Here is a 21,410-nt window from a genome sequence, read left to right on the forward strand (position 1 = left end):
GGTGAAAACTGGAATGAATATTGGAGAAAAGAAAGTGATTCATAGTCAGAGTAGAAAAATTATCTGAACGTGCATAAGTTTATGAAGAAAGAAGCTGACAGTGGTCTTGCGTTGAACGTGAAACAAGTGCAAAAGCGTGTTTCCGCAGCTACTGATATGTCAGTAAATACTTTGAAACGAAAATGATCGCTACAAAGTAACTGGGAAAGGGATTGGTAACGCCTAACAAACCACGCAGAAGAAAGAAATTTAAAAGTGATGCGGACGAATTTGACAAGTGTGTTATTCGTAGAAGAATTGACGAATTTCACGATCGTGAAGGACGGCGTTCTACTTTAGATTCGCAAGTATTTATTTTTTTAATTAGACAACAGCATATAGCGTTACCAGTTTCATGACTAGTAGAATTGTAACTTCCGCGTATTGCAACACTGCTCCTATGAGTCACGTGACCTCTGCTGCAGACGACAAACATTTCCCGCTTTGCGCATGCCAGACCTCGGGCTAAACCGAATGCGTTATGTATCAGTTATTTTTACTGTTTTTCTTTTGTATATATTTTAGTAAATACATGGTTTGTAAATATTGAAGTGCACCAGATGAATTGGTGGAATACATAACGCCTGTCTTTGACAACTTCCGTAAAAAAAAAAAATAGCGTTGAGATGGCTAAATATAGTGACTTAAGATCGTATCATCATCATGTGTGGGCACTGTTTTTGTGCGACCATATTTTGTTGGATTTTTAATGTAACTCCTTACTGTATTGTTCAACGTAACCACTTGTTATTGTCTTTGATTTGGTCATTTTTTTGTCTTTTTAATCTTAGTCTAAAGACATTTACATTTTGCGGAGAAAGAGATGTTTCCGTGGAAATTGGAAAGTCTGTAACCTTCCATACAGGCACTTGTTAAGGGGGTGACCAAGGTAATATTGAAGAAGATAGTCTAAGAAACCTCGAGAGCAACATTTGCACCACTTAAGCTTACTGTGGGAGACTTGCTCACTCCGGTAAGTATTTATAACATCATTGTATTATTACCGATCACAATTAAAATATCAAGACCATGGCTTCAATTGTTTTCATCTTACCCGAGTTGAATTTCTTGTAACAACGATGAACAGACCTTAATAGTGTCGAAGTGAGAAGATTTGTATGAACTATCTACTCATTTTCTACCTCATAGATGTAATTTGTCAATGGTTAATAACTCAACGTAATGGTGTTTAGGAACAGAATCATCAAATCACTTTAAGGTCAGTTAATGAGAAAAATCTATATTGTCTACTTATAAAAAAGAATGCATTTCAATGCAATGTACAAAAATCCAGGTCAACAAGAAGAAATAAAGCCCTTCTTGCATATAATTTGCATATTATTAACTTGAAGTGTAAGTGTAGAAATATTACCAATAAATTGTCCGTCACCATATCTATTATCCTTGTTTTACGCAATGAGAGTTTCAAGAATTTAGATACAATGTCCAACAAGCTACAAACTCTGCACCTGCACACGTAAAAATCCAGTCCTTAATAACACGAAGGATTCAAGAGCAAAATTAATAAAAATAGCCACGGACAATTTGCCAAGCAATACTTGTGCTTCCCACTGTACCAAGGAATGAATCCAGTTGCGAAGAATTATTAAGGATTTTTATGAATGAGTTTTTCAACTAAATAGTACTGAGGAAGCAAACTGTGCACATCGTAATATGTTTTTTTTATTTTTATCTTTTACAATAATCCAAAATTATTACAAAATGTTTGGTAGTCATAAATATAACACAATCAGATCTTGTATACAGTATATCGAACACAGGTTAATACTTTAAATTCTGAATAAGAAAAGTAATTACAAACGTACGAATTACCAGATATTGTAGATTGATGCTTGTCTTCCAAACACAGTACAAACATAAGACTTCAGATGTAGATATTAGCAAGTCGACAATTGCTCGTAGTTGACGCGAAATCCTGTTTCTGGCAGAGTGACGGCTTCGTTCTGTCTGTCGTCCGATGTAAACGACACAACTATTGGACCAGGAGAACGACCTAAAACATAATCATAATTAGTATTATCCATAGGCGCCGACTTATGGGGGTAAGCACTTTCTGCCCTCTCCCCCAAATGTCTTAAGAGGCAGAGTTCCGTTTTGTCCCCCAGTTTCAAGTATTGGTTGAGAATTAACATTTATTAAAAGTTTCAATGGATGTCGGGAATAATTTGTGTTAAAGGATCAGTGGAAAGATTGAAAGGCAATAAATAATATGGTCCATGTGCCAAGATAATTGTTTTCCTAGTCATTTTAAGAGTCGCAAAAGTATTGTCCACTTTCATCTTCTGCCATGATTGCTGAATGGTTTAATATGACTATGCCGTGAGCAGGAATTCTTTATTTTACTTAGTTACTGTATAGCAGCGTTCAGTGGCGGCGATTGGGTGCCAAAACTTGTAATGATGCGATCATTACTGGATCCTTTTTTATGTTATAAATTGTGTATGGCTATGTATTCCTGTACTTTTGGGTTCGTGGCCGTTGGGGGAGCGGTAAGTTTCCAGTAACGGTTTAGGTCATTAGCGGGGCCTATAAATAGGAAGGGCAGGGGAGCAGTCGGCCTCAGATGTTTGTCGGAGTACAGAAATGTAAGAGGTATCTTTTTCTCTGTGGGGAGCGGCTGGGCGAGCTTTGTTTCCTTATTATGTGAACCGACGGCGGGGATGTTAACTTTCTTTCTTTTAATACACACACTTGCTCTTTTCACATTATTCCAATAGTTCATTTCATGTGGGAAACCGGGTACATAACACACATACCTTCAGCCACCTTTTTTGGTACTGAGGGTTATATTTTTTTTTACTCATGGAGCCAGTGGCTACGCGAGTCTACACACTCTCTTCGGGAAGAGGGGACAGGGTACACCGAAATGTAATCTTCCGAATAACGGCCAAGAATTAACTTCTGTAAATATAATATGAATAAACCTATATATATCTAAAAGGAAATGGGCGTTAAGTTGTAATTTGAAGAGGTACGTGTCTATTGCCTAAACTAGCATCCACAGAACTTCAAGTACTGCAAGTTTTGAACCTCGGGACAAGGATTCAAAAATGTATGGTTGTGTATATTGTGTATGTTGCTGAGAATCAGCTTAAAAGCACAAAATATACCGTTACAAACTGTGGGGGGAGGGGAGGGAAAGGATAGTTTACTTTCTCTTGGCAAAAAAAGGCTTAGAATTAAGAGGCCATAGTGTGGGGTAAGGAAATAAAATGCTTTGTCAACACAAAAGCAGCCCAGACAGAAGTGTGAAGAGAAGCGGGCAAGGCGAGTGGTTGGTCTAAGAAGGGAGGTTATCTAAGTGTCCCCCTCCGATTTCCATGAAACTTGGCAGGTGTATAGAGGGGTCCAAGGAAGAAATACGTGTTTGTTTTTTTTTGTTTCGGCTAAAAAACGGTTCTAGGGTCTCCGTTTTGCATGAAACTTGGCAGGTGTATAGAGGGGCCCAAAGGAAGGAATTCGTGTTTTTTGTTTCGGCAAAAAAACGGTTTTAGGGCCTCCGATTTCCATGAAACTTGGCAGGTGTATAGAGGGGCCCAAAGGAAGGAATTCGTGTTTTTTTGTTTCGGCCAAAAAACTGTTTTAGGGCCTCCGATTTCCATGAAACTTGGCAGGTGTATAGAGGGGCCCAAAGGAAGGAATTCGTGTTTTTTGTTTCGGCTAAAAAACGGTCTTAGGGCCTCCGATTTTCATGAAGCTTGGCAAGTGTATAGAGGGGCCCAAAGGAAGAAATACTTTTTTTTGTTTCAGCTTAAAAAGAAACGGTTTTAGGGGTCAAACCCCCCCTCAAATATTAAGATAAAGACAAATTGACGCGGGGATCTGAGCCCTGTGTCCCACTCCGATCTCCATGAAACTTGGCAGGTTTAAAGAGGGGCCCAATGGAAGAAGTACGTGTTTTTGTGTTTTACTTAAACCCGCCCCTCAAATGTCAAGATGAGAAGAAATTGAAGTGGGGATCTGACCCCGAAACCACGTAAATATGTCATAGGAAGAAACAGGGGGCATAGGGCCCCTCTATACACCTGCCAAGTTTCATTGAAATCGGTGGGGGACACTTACATAACCTCCCTTGTAAGTGGTGCGACTCGTGAAGTGCGTCCGTGCAAAGGTTGGGCAGTGCCCAAAGTACACACCGTCACCCCTTTACCTGTTCGACTTGTACATAATAAATAGGCAGCCCTCCTCGATGGCGCAGTGGTAGCGTCGTCGTCTTGTAATCAAGGAGTCCCGGGTTCGATACCCGGTGGAGGTACATAGTGGTTCGGATCCCACTTTAAACTGTAGGTCCAGTCCCGCTTAGCATAAAGTGGACTTAAAATACCAAATCAATCAATCAATCAATCAATAATAAATAGGTGAGAGACAAAGGGGCATTAATTATTCCCGCTTCTCACATTTAAACCCCTCTCGTAGCCAAGCTGTTAGGCTGGCGAACGACTTAACATGGTGGAGGCGCCGGGCATTTAATTTATCACTTAATGATGACACAAAAGTGGGTTAGGCGATTGGCCCCAAATACCCCGCTGACAGCGTTAATTAGTGTACAATAAATCGTACATTTCTTTAAAAAAGTGGAGAATGGAAAAGTTCAGCACTTACAGTATTATGAGGTGCAGCTGAACTAAAGACGTGACTACAAGTAGAGTCTGACACGTGGTGTAGTCACGACATACAAAATGAAATGCTCGATTTATCGAGTACGATGTATTCATTTATGATTTATGTCAATGTAAATGCTTGTCTTCCAAACCAGGTTGCTGCAGTAGGTTTTGCTTTAGAACAACAATGTTCATTTTTAGTTTACAAATTATAAAACACACACATTTTCTCTCTCTCTCTCTCTCTCTCTCTCTCTCTCTCTCTCTCTCTCTCTCTCTCTCTCTCATGCTGTCTGTGTGTGTGTGTGTGAGACAGGGGTGCCTATCCCCCCTTCCCAAGACCAATGGCGCGTCTCCCCAGATCAAATGATGATTCCAATAACATATTTAATTACGATAGCTTGTATACCACTATCCTATAACTAAAAGTTACTTTCTTCTTTACTGAACACTTTACTTGATCTGCCCCCTAAATTCTTCCGTTTCTTCATCTGAAGGATTAAATATTGTGCGTCTAGTTGCAAAATTGATTCAGAACCAGCAAATGTACAAGAATTACTAAGAAAATATACCTATCATGATTCCCCCACCCTCGCCTCATCGCACATATTTTTTCATATATTTTAGAAGAATATAAACATGTTTAATTTTGGGTCTCGCCTTGTAATCAAGGGGTCTCGGGTTCGGTAGCCGGTGAAGGCTTATAGTGGTTCGGATCCCACTATAAACTGTAGGTCGAGTAATAGAGTGGGAAAATGGTAAAGAGCTGGTCCAGTTGTCTGAAGGTCGCAGGTTCAAATCTCTTGTAGAACCGACTTTTTCCGTCGACCTGGCTAGCAGAGCGCGCTACAAAGCCAGGGGTCCGAGGTTCGAATCCCGGCTAGGACTTGGATGTTTGTGTTTGTCCAAAAATGAGTAAAAACGAGAATACAGTGAAAGTTTGAGAAATGTGTGAATGACGGGGATACTGCCGAATAGGGGTATTCCTTTACCAAAAAAAGTCATGATTAGCCTAACTGTGTATAAAGTGGACTTAAAGAATACCAACGTAATGTTTAATTTTATATTATTTTATGGGAAAATAACCCCCAAAAAATATTATGGCGCGGTTAGAACTAGTATCCCCCCACCCCCCGTGGGCACCTCTGCTGTGAGATAAGAAAGAGATTGTTGCTATACTAGTACATACAGTAAAACCTCATTAATCCGGAGCCCGATAAGCCGGACTTCGCTTAATCTGAAAAAAAAAGAAGAAGCAGAATGCAAGTTTTAAATGTGGCTAGAAGTCAACAAGAGAACTTCCCAAAGAAGAGGCACTCAACCACTGATGAAACTCTGTTTCCCGCAGACTTTGGACTGTACTGTATAGTGTATTTAGGTCATACCCTTTAAATACACCATAATAAACGTGTTTTGTTGCTATAAACGGAGTTTTAATGCACGTTCTACTGTTCTTTTAGGTTATTTCAGTTAATCCGGACTTTCGTTAAACCGGTCAACTTATCCCCCCATTAGTTCGGATTAACGAGGTTTTACTGTAATAAATATTAAGTGTTTATTTGAGCGGGCAGCAGAGTGGACTAGTGGACTAAAGCCCAATGCCCACGAGAGAAGGTTGTTAGCCCGCCACTAACTAGAAAGAACTTAAGTACTTACTAGTAACTACATTACTCTGCAGGAAGTCGCCACAGAACTTGCTCTCTTCCGGACTCGTCGTGTCGTAGCGTCCCTGAGGGATGAACAAGAAGTCTTGCGAATCCCCGGTCGAAGGAGACATGGTGGTGGTCGCAGTGCCGCCTGAAGAGCTGACGCTGCTATCGCATCCGACATTGCCCACTTGCACGCCAGGATCTGCCGCTGCAATGTGGAAGTTGCTGGATGAATAGCGGACTCCGCATGTTCCAGAAGCTCTTCGAACGCACACGGCATAATTGAGACCTGCTGGGTACTTCCCTGCGCCGTTAGCAAACCCGAAACTCTCGAACGAACCTCGTTGGTCTGTGTAATACTGGAGGCATCCGTCAGGCGCTGCAACATTTTGAAAATAGAAATGTGTTAGGAAGATTTCAGACCAAAGAGACAAGCGACGAAAGACAAGTGTTGCATGTAAGCGAACCCTCAGATTATTCAACCTTTCGAACTAAAGCGACACGATAAGCTGCACCTGTGGCTTGTCGCTTGAGTGTCGCTCGGAATGGACCGTTTTTCACAATCGTGTCGCAGGCTTGTGCGAACCGCCACGGCCCACTACGGTGTGAAACATTGCCTCGATCTGCTGTTCGTTCATGCCCGGTGAATGATTCTGTTGATTGGCTTGTTCCCAAGCGACACGTGTCGGGTGTCGCTTGTCGTTACGGTGTAAGGGAGATCTCCCTTAGGAAGAATTCACACCGAAGCGACAAACGGCAGCGACACGTGTTGCATGCACCAATCGAACGCAGTCTTGTGCGGCCTGTGAACTGTGAAATGTTGCTGTTGATTGGCTTGTTCCCAAGCGACATGTGTTGCATGTCGCCTTAAATCTGCAACACAGCACGTGATAAGCGACATGACAGAGTGTAAGGGAGATTTCACACCAAAGCGACAAACTACACGTGTGGCTTGGAAGCGTACCCTTAGTAATCAATGCAACCTTTCAAACCGGAGAGACGAACCAAGCTGCACGTGTCGCTTGTCGCTTCCGTGTCGCTCGGACTGGGCCGTTTTCTCACTACCGTGCATCGTGTCGCCTCGTGTTGTTGCTCGCGCATGCGCGGTGAATGTTTCCATTAGACTGAATGGGTTCGTGTCGCTTGTCGCTTCAGTGTGAATTCTCCATGTCGCTTGTCGCCTGTCACGTGTCGCTTATCACCTATTGCTCTAAGCTGATCACTTCAGTGTGAAATCTTCCAAGGGAGATTTCGGACGGAAGGTACCAGCGATAGGCTAAATGTGCCGCTTGAAATGAGCCAATCAACAGCAACGTTTCACACCGTAGCGGCATGACGGAAGCTAGAGTTCGATTTCTGAAATCCTGAAGCAACACTTGTCGCCTGTCGCTTTAAGGGAGATTAAAGCTTCTCATCAAACGCAGAGGCCAACTACGATTTTTTGTTTGGGAGGGGGGGCAAGTATCAGGATAAACATACCAATAATAATAATAATAATAGTAGTAGTAGTGTCCTCCTCCGTAGTCGAGCGGGTTAAGGCGTTCACTCGTCTTGAGATCGTTCGCTGCGGGACGGCGTAGGTTCGAATCCGGCTCTGGTCGTAATTTATTCGGCCTACGTATAGGGCCGGTGGCAACCCACCATCGTGAGGAAATTGGGAAGCTCCGAGTGAGTGAGCGTAATCCGGTCGAGGCGACCTACTATAACGGCTGGGGATACGTCGGGCTGACCCCCCGACTATTCCAATACTGGTTGAAGATCTACACGCTTAGAGGTGACGAGATAAAGTGTGGGAGGGAGACCGGCAGTCGGTAGGTATGCCCAGGCCCTTCATGGACTGTTGCGCAAAGGATTATTAGTAGTAGTAGTAGTAGTATTTTATTATTTAATAATAATAATAATGTTATTATTATTATTATTATTATTATTATTATTATTATTATTCATTTGCTTTATTTTACCTCGCTTCTTGTGCCACTTTTGGCTAATTTGCAAAGATGGGGATGAGTGATAATAATGATGAAATTGATGAATGGACACTCACAAACATCCATGCCCAAGCCGGGATTCGAACCCGGGACCAAAATTATTATTATTACAGTACACAACAAATTTGAATACATTTTCTGTCCTTTAGATGAAATCATGTGATTTGGACTAAACCAAGAATACATAATTGAAGTGTGAAAACCGTATGCTTCTATCACGTATCATTTTCATTGGACAGGCACCTGATGCATGTGTGAAAGGCATATTACAATACACTATACAGTAAGAAAGCACAGTAACAATACCTACAAACATCACGTTGTGGAGCATTTAAGCTTGTACATATCTGTAGGGGTCTCCCTGATGAAAGACCAACAATAGTCAGCAAGCATACTGCGTTCCAACCACTTTTCAAACACAGCATGTCCAGGTGGAACCTTTCCACATGTTCATCACTGACTGCTCCCAGGTTTTTCGGGAAAAAGCCCACATGTGAGTCCAGAAAGTGTAATTTGAGGTACATGTGGCATCCCATGATATGGAATCAGTGCACCATGTCACGAACAGTGATTCATATTTGTGTGCTTTGACATTACCCAGGAAGCTAGAACACACCAACTTGAATGCCTGCCATGCTGCATTTGCTGGGTCAGAAATTGTAGAATCAACCGACTCTAATCTTTGTGCCAACAGACACACCTTCCTTAACCTTTGCCTCACTTAACTGTGGGAATTTCGTCCATAGGTACCTGAAAGCTTGGCCTTCCCGGACTAGTGCCATGACGAAGATCAAAGATCTGATCAAACCAAGCTTGATTTGTAATGGTGCAGAAATACATTCTGATTGATTTATTATATTAAAATAACTTCTCTCTCGTTGCCGCATCTCACATTTTGGGGCGTCTCAATTAGATCTCGTGATATGTTCTTGATGCCTGTAGTAGCGACCAGTGTTTACGGACATAATGATCGTCTCTGTCCCGACTGTCCCACTCACAGAGGAAGCAACAGTATTTCATGTAACCTTCTTGCATACATCTTCTCCTGTCATACCAATGTATAATTTCGAGCATTCATCCTTTGTAACACAGGAGAAACACACTTTTGGCTATTGTACCTTACGTTTCTTATGTAACTTTCAAATTTTGTGTTTTAGGGTAAATTATACTCGGAAACAAATTGCAGACTTGTTTTTGCCATGCACAAATATATTACAATCACACATTTTCATCTAAAGGACAAATTTCGTGTTGTGCAGTGCTATTATTATTATTATTATTATTAGTAGTAGTAGTAGTAGTAGTAGTAGTAGTAGTAGTAGTAGTAGTAGTAGTAGCGGTAGTATCAAAGACGTTATTACCCTCGTAAATTATGCAAGAACGGGGTAGAATTTGTCGCTAAAGCATTTGTGTTCGAACAAACGATTTGAATTATTTCTTCAACACGTTCAATTTCACATTAGGCCCTAATAATGGAAAACAAGCACACAAACAATTTTTGAAAGACAGAAAATGCTTGATAAATGCATTCCAAATAAAATTCTTTTTTACATTAACATGTATAACTTTGATGCATGATATGTGTTTCACATAAAAAATATTCAACATGGAGCGACGTGGACACTAAATTGTGTACGTATTCTAAGTTTCTTAAATACATATTATATACGAAATATACCGGGTGCGTCAAAAAAATGTATACACACTTTGAACTGTCATAGAAAATTTATTTTCCAACCTACAAGGTTCAATTTCTGGTAAAAGAAAGGCTACAGTCCAATTTGAAAACTAAGTGTACTTTCTGGTCAAACTGAATGTTCCAAATGGTGGTTAAAGTAAATGTTCAAAATGTTCGCCTTCAGCTTTGATACATTTCTGAGCAAGGGTCACGTGAGAGTGGTGTAAGTGCTAGTAGTGTGCTACGCATTCTGAAGAAAGGCAAGTTGGGTGTGTACATTCCAAGGCTGGTGCAACAGCTAAGTGACGACGAGCCAGATCGCAGGGTACAATTTTGTGAATGGGTTCAGGAGATGGTTACGCGTGAACCGGGATTTATGGTCGGATGAAGCACAATTCAAACGTAATGGAACTGTCAATAGGCATAATTGTGTGTACTGGCCTGAAGATAATCCCCACACTACTGTTGAAAAGGCTGTGAAATTGCCTGGTGTAAATGTGTGGTGTGGTTTGTCTCCTAGGGGACTCATTGGTCCTTTCCGTTTTGAAGGTACTGTAACTAGAGAAAAGTACCTAACAATGCTTGCTGATTCCATTTTCCCTGCCATTCGTGCAATGTAAGGTAATGACAGGTTTCATTACCAAGAAGATGGCGACCCGCCGCACTATCATAGGGATGTGAGAGCATACCTGGATCAAAATATACCAGGCCAGTGGATAGGACGCAGGGGACCAATCGAGTTTCCTGCACGCTCTCCAGACCTTACGCCGCTCGATGGTGCACAGTAAAAGATGAGGTGTACCGTCAAAAACCACTTAACCTTGACACACTTTGGGATGAGATTCAAGCGGTGTGTGCAGAAATCCCATTGGACACCTTGGTGCGAAGTACGGAAACAGTCGTGACCCTTACTCAGAAATGTATCGAAGCTGAAGGCGAACATTTTGAACATTTACTTTAACCACCATTTGGAACATTCAGTTTGACCAGAAAGTACACTTATTTTTCAAATTGGACTGTAGCCTTTCTTTTCCCAGAAATTTAACCTTGTAGGTTGGAAAATAAATTTTCTATGACAGTTCAAAGTGTGTATACATTTTTTTGACGCACCCGGTATTATTTAAATACATTACACATCCAATTCATTCATCTCACAATAAACCATCAGCAAGAATTACATAAATTGTCTCTCAAATGTGCACGTTCCCTTTCCTCAAAACAATTGGTCATGCATTTAAAACAAAATCAATTAAGACAAGTCTTATTTCTCTGCCTGGAAATTTACAATGCATTACAGAAAAGAATGATATATTGTGAGCAAAGCGAGCAAGAAAATTTTTGGATACAATTTTTTGCAGGCTGTAATCAATATTGATTTAATAGGGCGCAAATAATTTCACTGGACGCCAATGCATTCTCTTTTTTACAACTTTTGTGCCTCCCCGATGGTGTAGTGGTAACATCGTCGCGTTGTGATCAAGGGGTCGCGGGTTCGATACCCGGTGGTTCGGATTCCACTTTAAACTGTATGTCCAGTCCCGATTAGGCTTTCTGTGCGTAAAGTGGACTTAAAACCAAAAATAAATAAATCGATCTTATAACGTATTTTCATTTAGATCGTTTGGCGCCCAGGATCGACTCCCGCCGCCCCCTAGCTACGGTTCTGAACTTTATAAGACTAAGAAAAGCAGTTATTACGAGTAAGCGAGCAAGAAAATTTTACGAACAGTATTTATATCTGCATAAAATTTGAAGTTGCGGGCGGTAATTGCCCCCTGCAGGTACACTTGGCCGTAAATGTTTGCCCCCTGCCCCACCTAGAACTCATTTCAGTCCCAGGTTGGGGCAATGCCCCCCTGTGGTTGCGTCACTGCTATCAAAGGATACTGGTAGGAAAGCTGGGTGACTCACCAAGTCGTTTACAGAAGACATTTACCATGGAAAAAGTCCTACCTCAAATCACTCACCAGGAATCAAACCCAAGTCTCCAATGTAAGCAGTAGCACCAACATCAAATGAATTGAGGGGAGCAACATTGAGCAAATAAATAAATATACTATGAAAAACAGGAGCTACTGTTGAAAAGTGCTTGCTCCTGCTAAAGTTGGCAACTGTGAGTGTCGGTCCTACTTCAGATCTGTTCAGAAATATATTTGTATAGACAATGAGAAATTATAAAGAATATACGAGAAAGCTTCACTCTCTTTCTGACCTAGATATTTAAATGGCTACTTGAAATTGAAAAGCTCTTGATGTGTGATATATTTTTGTTTCTTGTCATAACAAAACAATCACTGGAGAAACTGAAAGTGTTTTGCAGCACAAAGATGATAAGAAGCAACTACTTACCTCGTACAGTCGTACTTCTGGAGCAGTCAAGTTGAGTTACTTTTATTCGCCAGTTATAAGCTGTTGATCCCGAGGTGGTAACTGCCAGCTGCACCCCTGACTGAGAATTGTCCACCGGTACGTAAACTGGGAAAAAAACAAGTAAATTATGTAAATTGAATCACTGCGTGTGATTTCGTGGCCTAATTCTAACAATGGAAATTTGTTGGAAAGTTAGAGGAACATTTAAATGCTATCGATAGTTATAGCATAGACCAATGCATAAACCTTATACATTGGTCTATGGTTATAGGTTACAGTGAAGACCCGGACATATTTGTTCCTTTGTGATTGTCCGTTCATCTAATCATCATTCCTTCTCGTCGTTGCAATTAGTCATTAGCAGGCCTCCGTGGTTAGCACAGCGCGATACGAAGTAAGTGGTCCGGGTTGGAATCCCGGGCTAGTCATGGGTGTTCCTTGTGAGTGTTCCTTCATCATTTTCATCATATCATCACTCATCTTAGCGATTAGCCAAAAGTGGCAGGAATGCGAAGTAAAATAAACCAAATCAATTAAGCAATTTGTTATTTAAATGGCGCCCGCGGACCAAGAAGACATCAAAACAAAAAGAAAAGACTTGGCTCTGTCCATTGATGCGTCGTTGAGGCGCTAAAAGAGAGCAAGATTCACATACACAGACAGAGGAAACAGAGATTAAGAGATAGAAGAATAAGAGAGAAGGAAGAAAGAAAGTGTTATAGAGAGAGAAAGAGAAAGGAAACAGAGGAAGGAAAGTAAGGGGAAAACAGGGAAAAAAGCAGAGAAACGAACAAGGAAAGAAAGAAGGGAGAAAGGAGAGAGAAAAAGGGAGGAAGGAAGGAGAGAACAAGAAGGAAGGAGAGAAAGAAGGAGAGAAGGAAGAAGAAAGGAGAGAAAGAAGGAAGGAGAGACAAAGAACGGAAATGATAGAAAGGAGGGAAGAAGGAGAGAAAAAGAAGGAAGAAAGGAGAGAAAGAAGGGGAAAGGAGAGAGGAAGGAGAGAGGAAGGAGAGAAAAGAAAGAAGGAAGGAGAGAAAAAGAAGTAACGAGAGAAAGAAGGAGAGAAGAAAAAAGAAAGGAGAGAAAGAAGGGAAGAAGGAGAGAGAAAGAAGGAAGAAAGGAGAGAAAGAAGGGGAAAGGAGAGAGGAAGGAGAGAAAAGAAAGAAGGAAGGAGAGAAAAGAAAGAAGGAAGGAGAGAGAAAGAAGGAAGGAAGGAGAGAAAAAGAAGGAAGGAGAGAAGGAAAAAGAAAGGAGAGAAAGAAGGAAGGAGAGACAAAGGAGGGAAAAGGAGAGAAAGGTGGGAAGAAGGAGAGAAAAAGAAGGAAGGAAGGAGAGAAAGAAGGGGAAAGGAGAGAGGAAGGGGAGAAAAGAAGGAAGGAAGGAGAGAAAGAAGGGAGGAGAGAGAAAGAAGGGAAAAGGAGGGAGGAAGGAGAGAAAAAAGGAAGGAAGGAGAGAAAGAGAGTAAAGATTGAATCTTAACACCCATGGCCACCAAAGCAGAACCGGCCTGAAAATATTTCCCACTTCTGAACATCAAATTATTCGCTTTCGTATCAAAATTCTCCACCTTTTTCATAAGCCATTGATGAATTCTTGACAATATAGACTTAAACATGAAAGAAAATAGAAGACTTACTGTGTTGTCCCGCGTTGTCCCCACACAAATCGGTGAAGCCAAGATTTCCACCTGTGTTGGGGCGGACGGTGAACTGATGGTCCTGGCATCTAAAAGGTCCTGTTGTTGCAGGACTGGGAGTTGGGGCTGCTAGCTTGAAGGACTCGAAATCCAGCCTAGTCATGCAGAAAATAAATTACCAAAGAGATCATGATAGTACTTTCTGGCACAAGCTAGAATTCGCCAAACCCCATCTCTCTAATAGTTAAAGGAACCTTGGGCCTTTAGCTTGTACCTCCAAAGATTTTTTTCGCAAATTTGCCTCGTTTAGAAAAATCGCTAAGACGTACCAAATTCTGAAAAAATTACATCTGTTTATAAAGGATTCAAGTGAATTTTCGTGGAATTTGCTTTCGCTTCAAATGTCTAGTTATCTGCAACAGTTCTGCAACACCGAAAATCTACTTTCTATGGCAGAAATTTAGACAACTTAAAAAGTAAACCACACGAATATTCTAGATGGAATTGTAAACAGGCGTAACTTTTCAGAATTTGGAGTATCTTACCGAATTTACGAAAGGAAAGAAATTTTCGGAAAAGCCTTTCCTGAGACAAGCCAAAGGTCTAGCCGCCTCTTAGATCAGAACCTAAGATATGTTTAATCACAACCATTCACATTTTAAGAAATATATACATGGGAGATTAAGAAACTGAAAGAACTTTACAAAACAGAATCATTACTAGGAAACGGAAGTTTAGGTAAATAAATGTTTCTTCTGCGATAAGATAGAGACCCTCATTTTTGTCAAAATTCTGATCATAGCCTTATATGTCAACACAGCAAATTTTATTTTACATAAAAACACATATTTTCCAGTTTTCCATATGTAAATACATAGTTTGCAAATTTTCATTTTAAATACATAAAATCGCTCATTGACTTCAGCTACCTCGAAATCCTCGAATGAAAAATGTTTATTCTCCACACCTCTTTCATATCGAAAGTGTTAGGTTTTTTTTTGTCTTTGAACACGCTCGCTGGCAGACTTCTGGCGCCTCGCCTACGATCCTATTGGGGGAAAATATTACCCCCACTGGATCTAACGCACAAGTGCTCATGTCTAAATGTACAGAATTTTTTGGGAAAAACCAAGGTTTTCAAAATTTGTGCCAAATTGCAGTGTTTTGGAAGGTGAAGTAGAGGAAGAGGAAGCTTTGGAAAACTTCAGCATTAGTGGCATTCGTGCTTCAAATATGCAAGAATTGTTTCTTGTGACGTGGAGCGATCTTTCTCACAATAGAAGATGCATTTAGAAAGGAGAATTTGGAAAAAAAACTATGGTGATCCACTGCAACTCTTCCAAAAAATAGCTCGCGAAGAGGTAAGCATTTAGAAACTGATTTCAGGTGTTTAAAATGCATGTAATATTTTGTTTTTGTTACCAAATGTTTTTTTTATTTTTGTCACATATTTTCCTGTTTTTATCACATATTTTCAACATTTATGACACATAAAAAAATATTTCTGAGTTTTTTAGCACATAAAGTTCCGTTCACTAATCATTACAATTAGATTATTTTTTCATTTCGGTAATCTGAATGACTACATGTGCATTTTGTCCATCTAAGCTGGGTGGATAACGGGTGCATCAATAAGACATAAGCAATGGCGTAATGTGGAGGTGTGTTAGTCTCCGAAAATGTTAAGTAGAAACACGTTTTTCAGATATTTAGGAGACTTTTCGGATTATCTAAAGGGGGCATATACACAGGCAGTGAGAAGTAAGTCATATGAGAAATAATTAAGTCTTTCAGATGAATGCTACAATCATCAAAGAGCATTTTATTATTGAAAAGGCAAAAGGTTCATTTTGGATTAACTCCGCCCCCTCTCTCTCACACACACACACACACACACGCGGCATGAGTTAACTTGTGATCGGTCGCCGCGCTCACTTTCAATTTTAATGAAGTGCAAATTTAACAGTATTTAAAGTATTGATCTGTGGTGCTCTCTACCTGACGTTTAGAGTGCCAGGAGCGACCTGATCACATTCTAATGAGATAGACCATTATTGTGGAAGTAGTGTTGTCAGAGCTCACCCACTACCGATTTCGTTACATTCTTTTTATTTAGATTTGTGCATTATTTAGTCAATAAGTTCACGCAGTTTGTAGTGAGTTTTCGTAATGACGTGTTTTTGTCGTGTTAATAGAATATACGAAAAGTAGCGGTATCTAATTGTTTTGTATTGTGGCAGATTTGTGAGCACAAATGGAGTTCTTCAGAGCAGCTTTGAGGAACATGCTATTCTTGTTAGCGCTGAGATTGTTCGATTTGACGACGTATTACGCTGTTGGAAAACAAATAAACTGGTTAGCACGTCGCGCTAACCCGGGTTCGAATCCCGGCCTAGGCGTGGATGTTTCTGAGTGTCCATTCATCAATTTCATCACATCATCACTCATCCCCATCTTCGCAAAACAAATTAAATGCGGTGGAATAAGTCTGAAAAACAGTGGTGAGCGCCGCCTCACCAGCTAGCAACGATGAGACTCCAGCAAGCGCAACCGATCCCTGGTTAAATAAGAGCATTTATCAGTGACACCGAAAGTTAAGTCGGTAGATAAGATTAAGAAAAGAGATGTGTCCGCATCCGATCTTATTAATACCTTTATAAAATTGTGCTCTACGTGTGTTGTGAAGTTTGCATTGAAATTATTGCTACGCGATACACTGTACTACACATGTACATACATACAGATTGGAGAAGAGACGAGGTTAGTTTTAATAAAAATAGGCTGCATCTATGTGGTGAGTTAATCTGCAGCGAAGAATTAGTTGTGAGTACAATAACAGAATCTGTAAGAAAACTTTGTCTTATCATGTTTTTTGGTAACTGTGAGGCCATATTACTTACCTGAGTTGGCAGACATTCCTGTTGACAATGTTGACGTTAAGCTGGCATGCTCTGGCTTGAGTGTCGTCATTGGGCGAGCTGGGGTTCACAAAGTATGATGTTGGGGCTGAAGTAGTCGCTCCACAAGTCTTCTGCACTGAAAAATTATTGGAAGTTCGTTTCATATGTCCTCATAAAGGTAGCGATCAGAGTTAAGGGTGGCATATTAGTAACAGAGAAAAACAGACGTATTCTAGTCGATACTAAACAATTCTCTATCCACCATAAGAATGAAATCAATGTAAACAAAAGCACGTGAGTTGTGCAGTTTACCTATTGGTTAATCAGCTCATTCATAGATATATTGACCATAGTTATACACTTCATTTAAAAAATTTCACCATGATAGCTTACTTATGCGGACTGGCTCTATCAAACCGACAATATTCCCACGCGCAACATTTCTGCGCCACAGTTAGCTTCGAGATTAGCTAATGGGATTTCTCGAACGTCATATGCATTTGTTTACACAGACTTCGTTCTTTCAGTGAACGGAGAATAGTCATATTTAGTCAGACTTTTAAGGAGCAATTTTTAACCCCACCCCCAAAAAATCACTAACTTGGGGGGGGGTAATTTTTGCAACTATACTGTAACCCGAGAATCTCTGGAGCAAGGTTGCTGATAACGGTAGGGAAGGGGAGAAAGCAAGTGAGCGGAGCAAAGCTGCAAAGCCTGGTAGCTGCAGTCGCTTTTCCCTCTCCACGCAATCCCGTTTACTCCCACGAGTTCATTGGTCGAGTCCTCTGGAGTCATTACTTGCGCAGACTTGTTTTTGTTCGCTCGCTCCAGACACACTGCTGCAAAGCCTGGTAGCTGCAGTCGCTTTTCCCTCTCCACGCAATCCCGTTTACTCCCACGAGTTTATTGGTCGAGTCCTCTGGAGTCATTACTTGCGCAGACTTGTTTTTGTTCGCTCGCTCCAGACATTCCCGGGACATAGTATAGAGGTGATCCAAAGGGACACTGAAATACAACTGGGTGGTCCACTGCACATACACATTGGAGAAGAAACAACATTCATTGTGCAAAGATGAGCTGCATCTATGTGGTGAGTTAATCTGTAGCGAAGGATAGTTGTGAGTACAAGAAAGAAACAAAAATCTGTAAGAAAACTTGGTGTCTTATTTCTGGATGTTTTTTTATGGTGCTGAGGTGCTGACATTCCCTCCCTTTTCTTATATTTCTGGTGCTGGATATTTAAGCACCTATTGCACGCTTATAAACGTCATTGGAAAGTGCATTCGAATATACAGCTAAAACATGATCATGTTTTTTTAAGCAGCTGTTTGAGAAAAGGCCTTCTGATCTTACATAACTACTGATATGGCTTTTATCTCAAGAAACATTGTTTCAGTTTCTTAGAAATATCATTTCTGTGATTGTAGATGAAGAAGATATGATAATAAAATTTACTTACAAACGCAACATATCCCGAATCCCAGTGCGCATGCGCCACCGTTGCTTCCTCCTTGTCTTAGGCACTCGGCGAAGTTGTAGCACGTCCCTTCTCGCCCATTTCTCGCTCTGCAGGAGACCCGGTTGAATTGGACGAAGAGGAGGCGAGGGTCTGAAAAGCAAAAGAACAAAGAAAGGTAGGTAACAAATTAATATCTCACAAATATTCATACAAATTCCATTGTGGTTCCGCGAATAAAAGAATACTTAAAATGACAGCAAGAGATTCCACATTTATCACTGTGATATCTCGAAACTTCTCTCGTGAAAACTGCGAAACATGGCCTCGCGATAATTTCTTGAAATCTCTTCCAAATATGCATTTTTGTAGTTATTGGGTATTTACTAAATGTGGCTGCCACCACGGAGGATATTCCCGGCACTTTTTAACCTCCACACACACTTTATTTCTGGCGGCATCCCAAGCTGTATAAGTTGCCATTGTTTTCAAGACAAGCCAGACACTTGCCCTTCGAGCAGGGACGTCGGTAAGGGAGTCTGGGGGCACTGGCTCTTCGGAAGCTTTCACGTGTTACCCCTCCCCAACAAATTACCGTGACTTAGGCGAAAATTTACTTTAATATTAGAAAAACAAATTATTTATTTGAAAAACTTTGCATGGGGGCCACAATCTGTTTCATCTTTATAGTTATTGTATTAGACACACAAACATACACACATGTGTGTCTGTGTTGTGTAAAACTACTACTAACAACAAATTAAGAACTTAACGGCATATAAACTACATTATGTAATGAATATTATTAATATGTAGAAAATAAATATATATGTATGATGTACAGTGTGTATATATATATACACACACACACACACACACGCAAATTTCTAGACTTGTGTGTGTGTGTGTCCAAATTTGGTGACAGCCTTCGACACCGTGAATAAGAATCATATGACATTCGAGACAAAACCGAGACGCAGCCAAGTCTCGTCTTTCCTTGTTACCATCCCTAGCAGACAGAAAAACAGAGTGAAATAGGCACAAGGACTCATTTGTTCCAGACTTACAAACATTTGAACTATGAGTAGGGATGAAATATATGAAGACACGCGTAACTTTCCAAGGTAAACCTCGCTAGAAAAGAAATTAGATACTCTGTATAAAAATTAATGAAACACTTACCCACTGGTGTTTTGGTGGAATTAGCTGCTATCGAGTCCACAGTGTCTGCAGCGACAGAAGCAGCAAACAGCACAAACAACAGCATGGTAGGTCTGAAACGAGAACAGCAATTAAAACTTACTCTTGTCACTCAAGTACATTGTTGGCAGCAATAGATGCCACTTCTCTATAACACACTTTTCTTCTTTAACCATCTTGCTATAGCAGCACGGCAACCAACGACCTTAGGGAGTGACGGTTACGCGGCACTTCTCACCAACGAGCTCTCCCCATCAGTACAAGAAAACAGAACAGATTAGTTTCAACCAAGCCGATTCTGAACAAACTCGCACCGTTATTTTAGTCCTAACTGATAGCGTACATTTCATCATCTAATGGAGTATTTGGCTTGGATTTGTGTTTAGATCCACCTTTCAGGAGTTCGGGCTGTACAGTCAACGAATTTAGTAGTAGCTATTGTGTAATTTGTATAACGCAATTGTGATGCACTCATTTTAAATGTTGTAAAAATCACTAGAAAAGTTTTCACTTTCGGTGAGAGACGAATTAAATACTACTTACAATAAGGAATAGAAAATTCTATTTTAAAAAAAAATCGAACAATGTCGGTTGAACTGCACCTAGAACAATAACGCTGTGCAAAGAACAGAATTGGAGCACTACTGAGACGAGTTTACTTCAAAGTTTTCATTAGCTTCTGTGTACACTCAACGGCAAAAAAAATAGTAGGCAAATTGTCCCTCACCATTTTCACTTTCCACAATGTGGTGATCATTAATCGAAATAAAAACTACAATAATCAGAGGGTAACATCAGTTTCACATCAACAGAATGAGTTAGGTTAATAGGAACGATGATATGTAGATACTTGATATTTAAGAAAATGAACTAAAATATTACCAATGGTAAACACTGTTTAGCCTTGCTTCCATGTTAATAAAACATTAAAATGCTAACCAAGGCAAAATTTATTGTATAAAAATATACACTAAAAACGTAATGTTTCCACCCTCTAACGGGCTCTTTTTCAGATTGTGAATCTTCGTCTGAAGAAGACCCTGTTAGAGGGTGGAAACGTTACGTTTTTAGTGTATATTTTTATACAATAAATTTTGCCATGGTCAGCATTTTAATCTTTTATTAAAATATTACATTCTTTTTAAACACAGCTTACTTGAATTGTAGTTCAAATAGATTATTTATTCCATTTTCTCACAACTTGCAACTCCCCCCCCAAAAAAAAGGCAACATTCTTTAAACCAACCAATCAAAGTTAATTTCAATGTGAGCAAGTCAATCACCTCGTCACCATAGGCGCACAGAAGAGAGGGCTGGGTATGGGAGCATAACTCTTCAGACTTAATTCTCTTGATAAAATAGGTAATTGTAAATATTATGCTGCATTTCCCTGCCCATAAGAACGTTCAAGACACTTTTTCAACACTCTGACCCTCATTTACAAACTTTCTGGTTGAGCCTGTGCACGCCAATCCAGTTCAGATTCAATTTTACTCCACCACCGTTACAATTTACAGGTTAACAAACTTAATTTTACTTACTCAATTTTTGGAAGAAACATTGCGGATAAAAACAGCCAGCAAGATCAACTAGCCGAGAAAATTACCCACAAGCACTTAAATAATCTCTCCACAGAATACTCTCCTTACGCAATACGCCATATTGGGGCGTCTGAAGCAGAGCACATAATAAACTTTAAGGGAGGGACAAAAGGACAAACACACGCCTCGTTTTGTTAGTCAATCTGCCGCTAGGTGTGCCACTGTTGCAAGGGTATAAGTGGGCAAGGTCATGTCGTCTGTGCTTGTTTCATACGTGACAGGCAAACAATTCGACGTGAGGCCAACACCTCGTGTACTGGTATTTCCCTTA

The 21,410-nt window shown here is 40.4% G+C and overlaps 2 protein-coding genes across 2 annotated transcripts in view; one reads left to right on the plus strand and one right to left on the minus strand.

The window, feature by feature from the left end:
* Positions 1-1,072, plus strand: part of LOC146003913 (pancreatic triacylglycerol lipase-like) — a 35,366-nt gene extending 34,294 nt beyond the window's left edge. The window contains exon 12 of the mRNA XM_083142398.1: positions 831-1,072. Coding sequence (XP_082998524.1) covers positions 831-915 — 85 coding nt within the window. The 3' untranslated portion in view covers positions 916-1,072. The remainder of the gene's footprint in view (positions 1-830) is intronic.
* A 702-nt stretch (positions 1,073-1,774) lies between these two features.
* Positions 1,775-21,164, minus strand: LOC146004066 (uncharacterized). Its single transcript, XM_083142686.1, has 8 exons — positions 21,080-21,164; positions 19,521-19,612; positions 18,342-18,491; positions 16,883-17,018; positions 13,983-14,137; positions 12,326-12,451; positions 6,318-6,689; positions 1,775-2,053 (listed from the first exon to the last, which is right to left on the minus strand). Exons 1-8 carry the CDS (start codon positions 21,097-21,099, stop codon positions 1,938-1,940), a joined length of 1,167 nt encoding a protein of 388 aa, XP_082998812.1. The 5' UTR covers positions 21,100-21,164; the 3' UTR covers positions 1,775-1,937.
* Between the last annotated feature and the right edge of the window lie 246 nt (positions 21,165-21,410).

The sequence above is a fragment of the Lepisma saccharinum genome, chromosome 21 (genome assembly GCF_977018435.1).
Source record: "Lepisma saccharinum chromosome 21, izLepSacc3.1, whole genome shotgun sequence".
In the NCBI taxonomy this organism is placed as follows: domain Eukaryota; kingdom Metazoa; phylum Arthropoda; class Insecta; order Zygentoma; family Lepismatidae; genus Lepisma; species Lepisma saccharinum.

Coding starts and splice junctions, on each gene's coding strand:
- LOC146004066 (XM_083142686.1), bottom strand. CDS start 21,099: ATGTTTCTTCCAAAAATTGA. Junction 14,138..16,882: donor AGGAATGTCTGCCAACTCAG/GTAAGTAATATG, acceptor CTGCATGACTAG/GCTGGATTTCGAGTCCTTCA. Junction 6,690..12,325: donor CAGAAGTACGACTGTACGAG/GTAAGTAGTTGC, acceptor AAAATGTTGCAG/CGCCTGACGGATGCCTCCAG.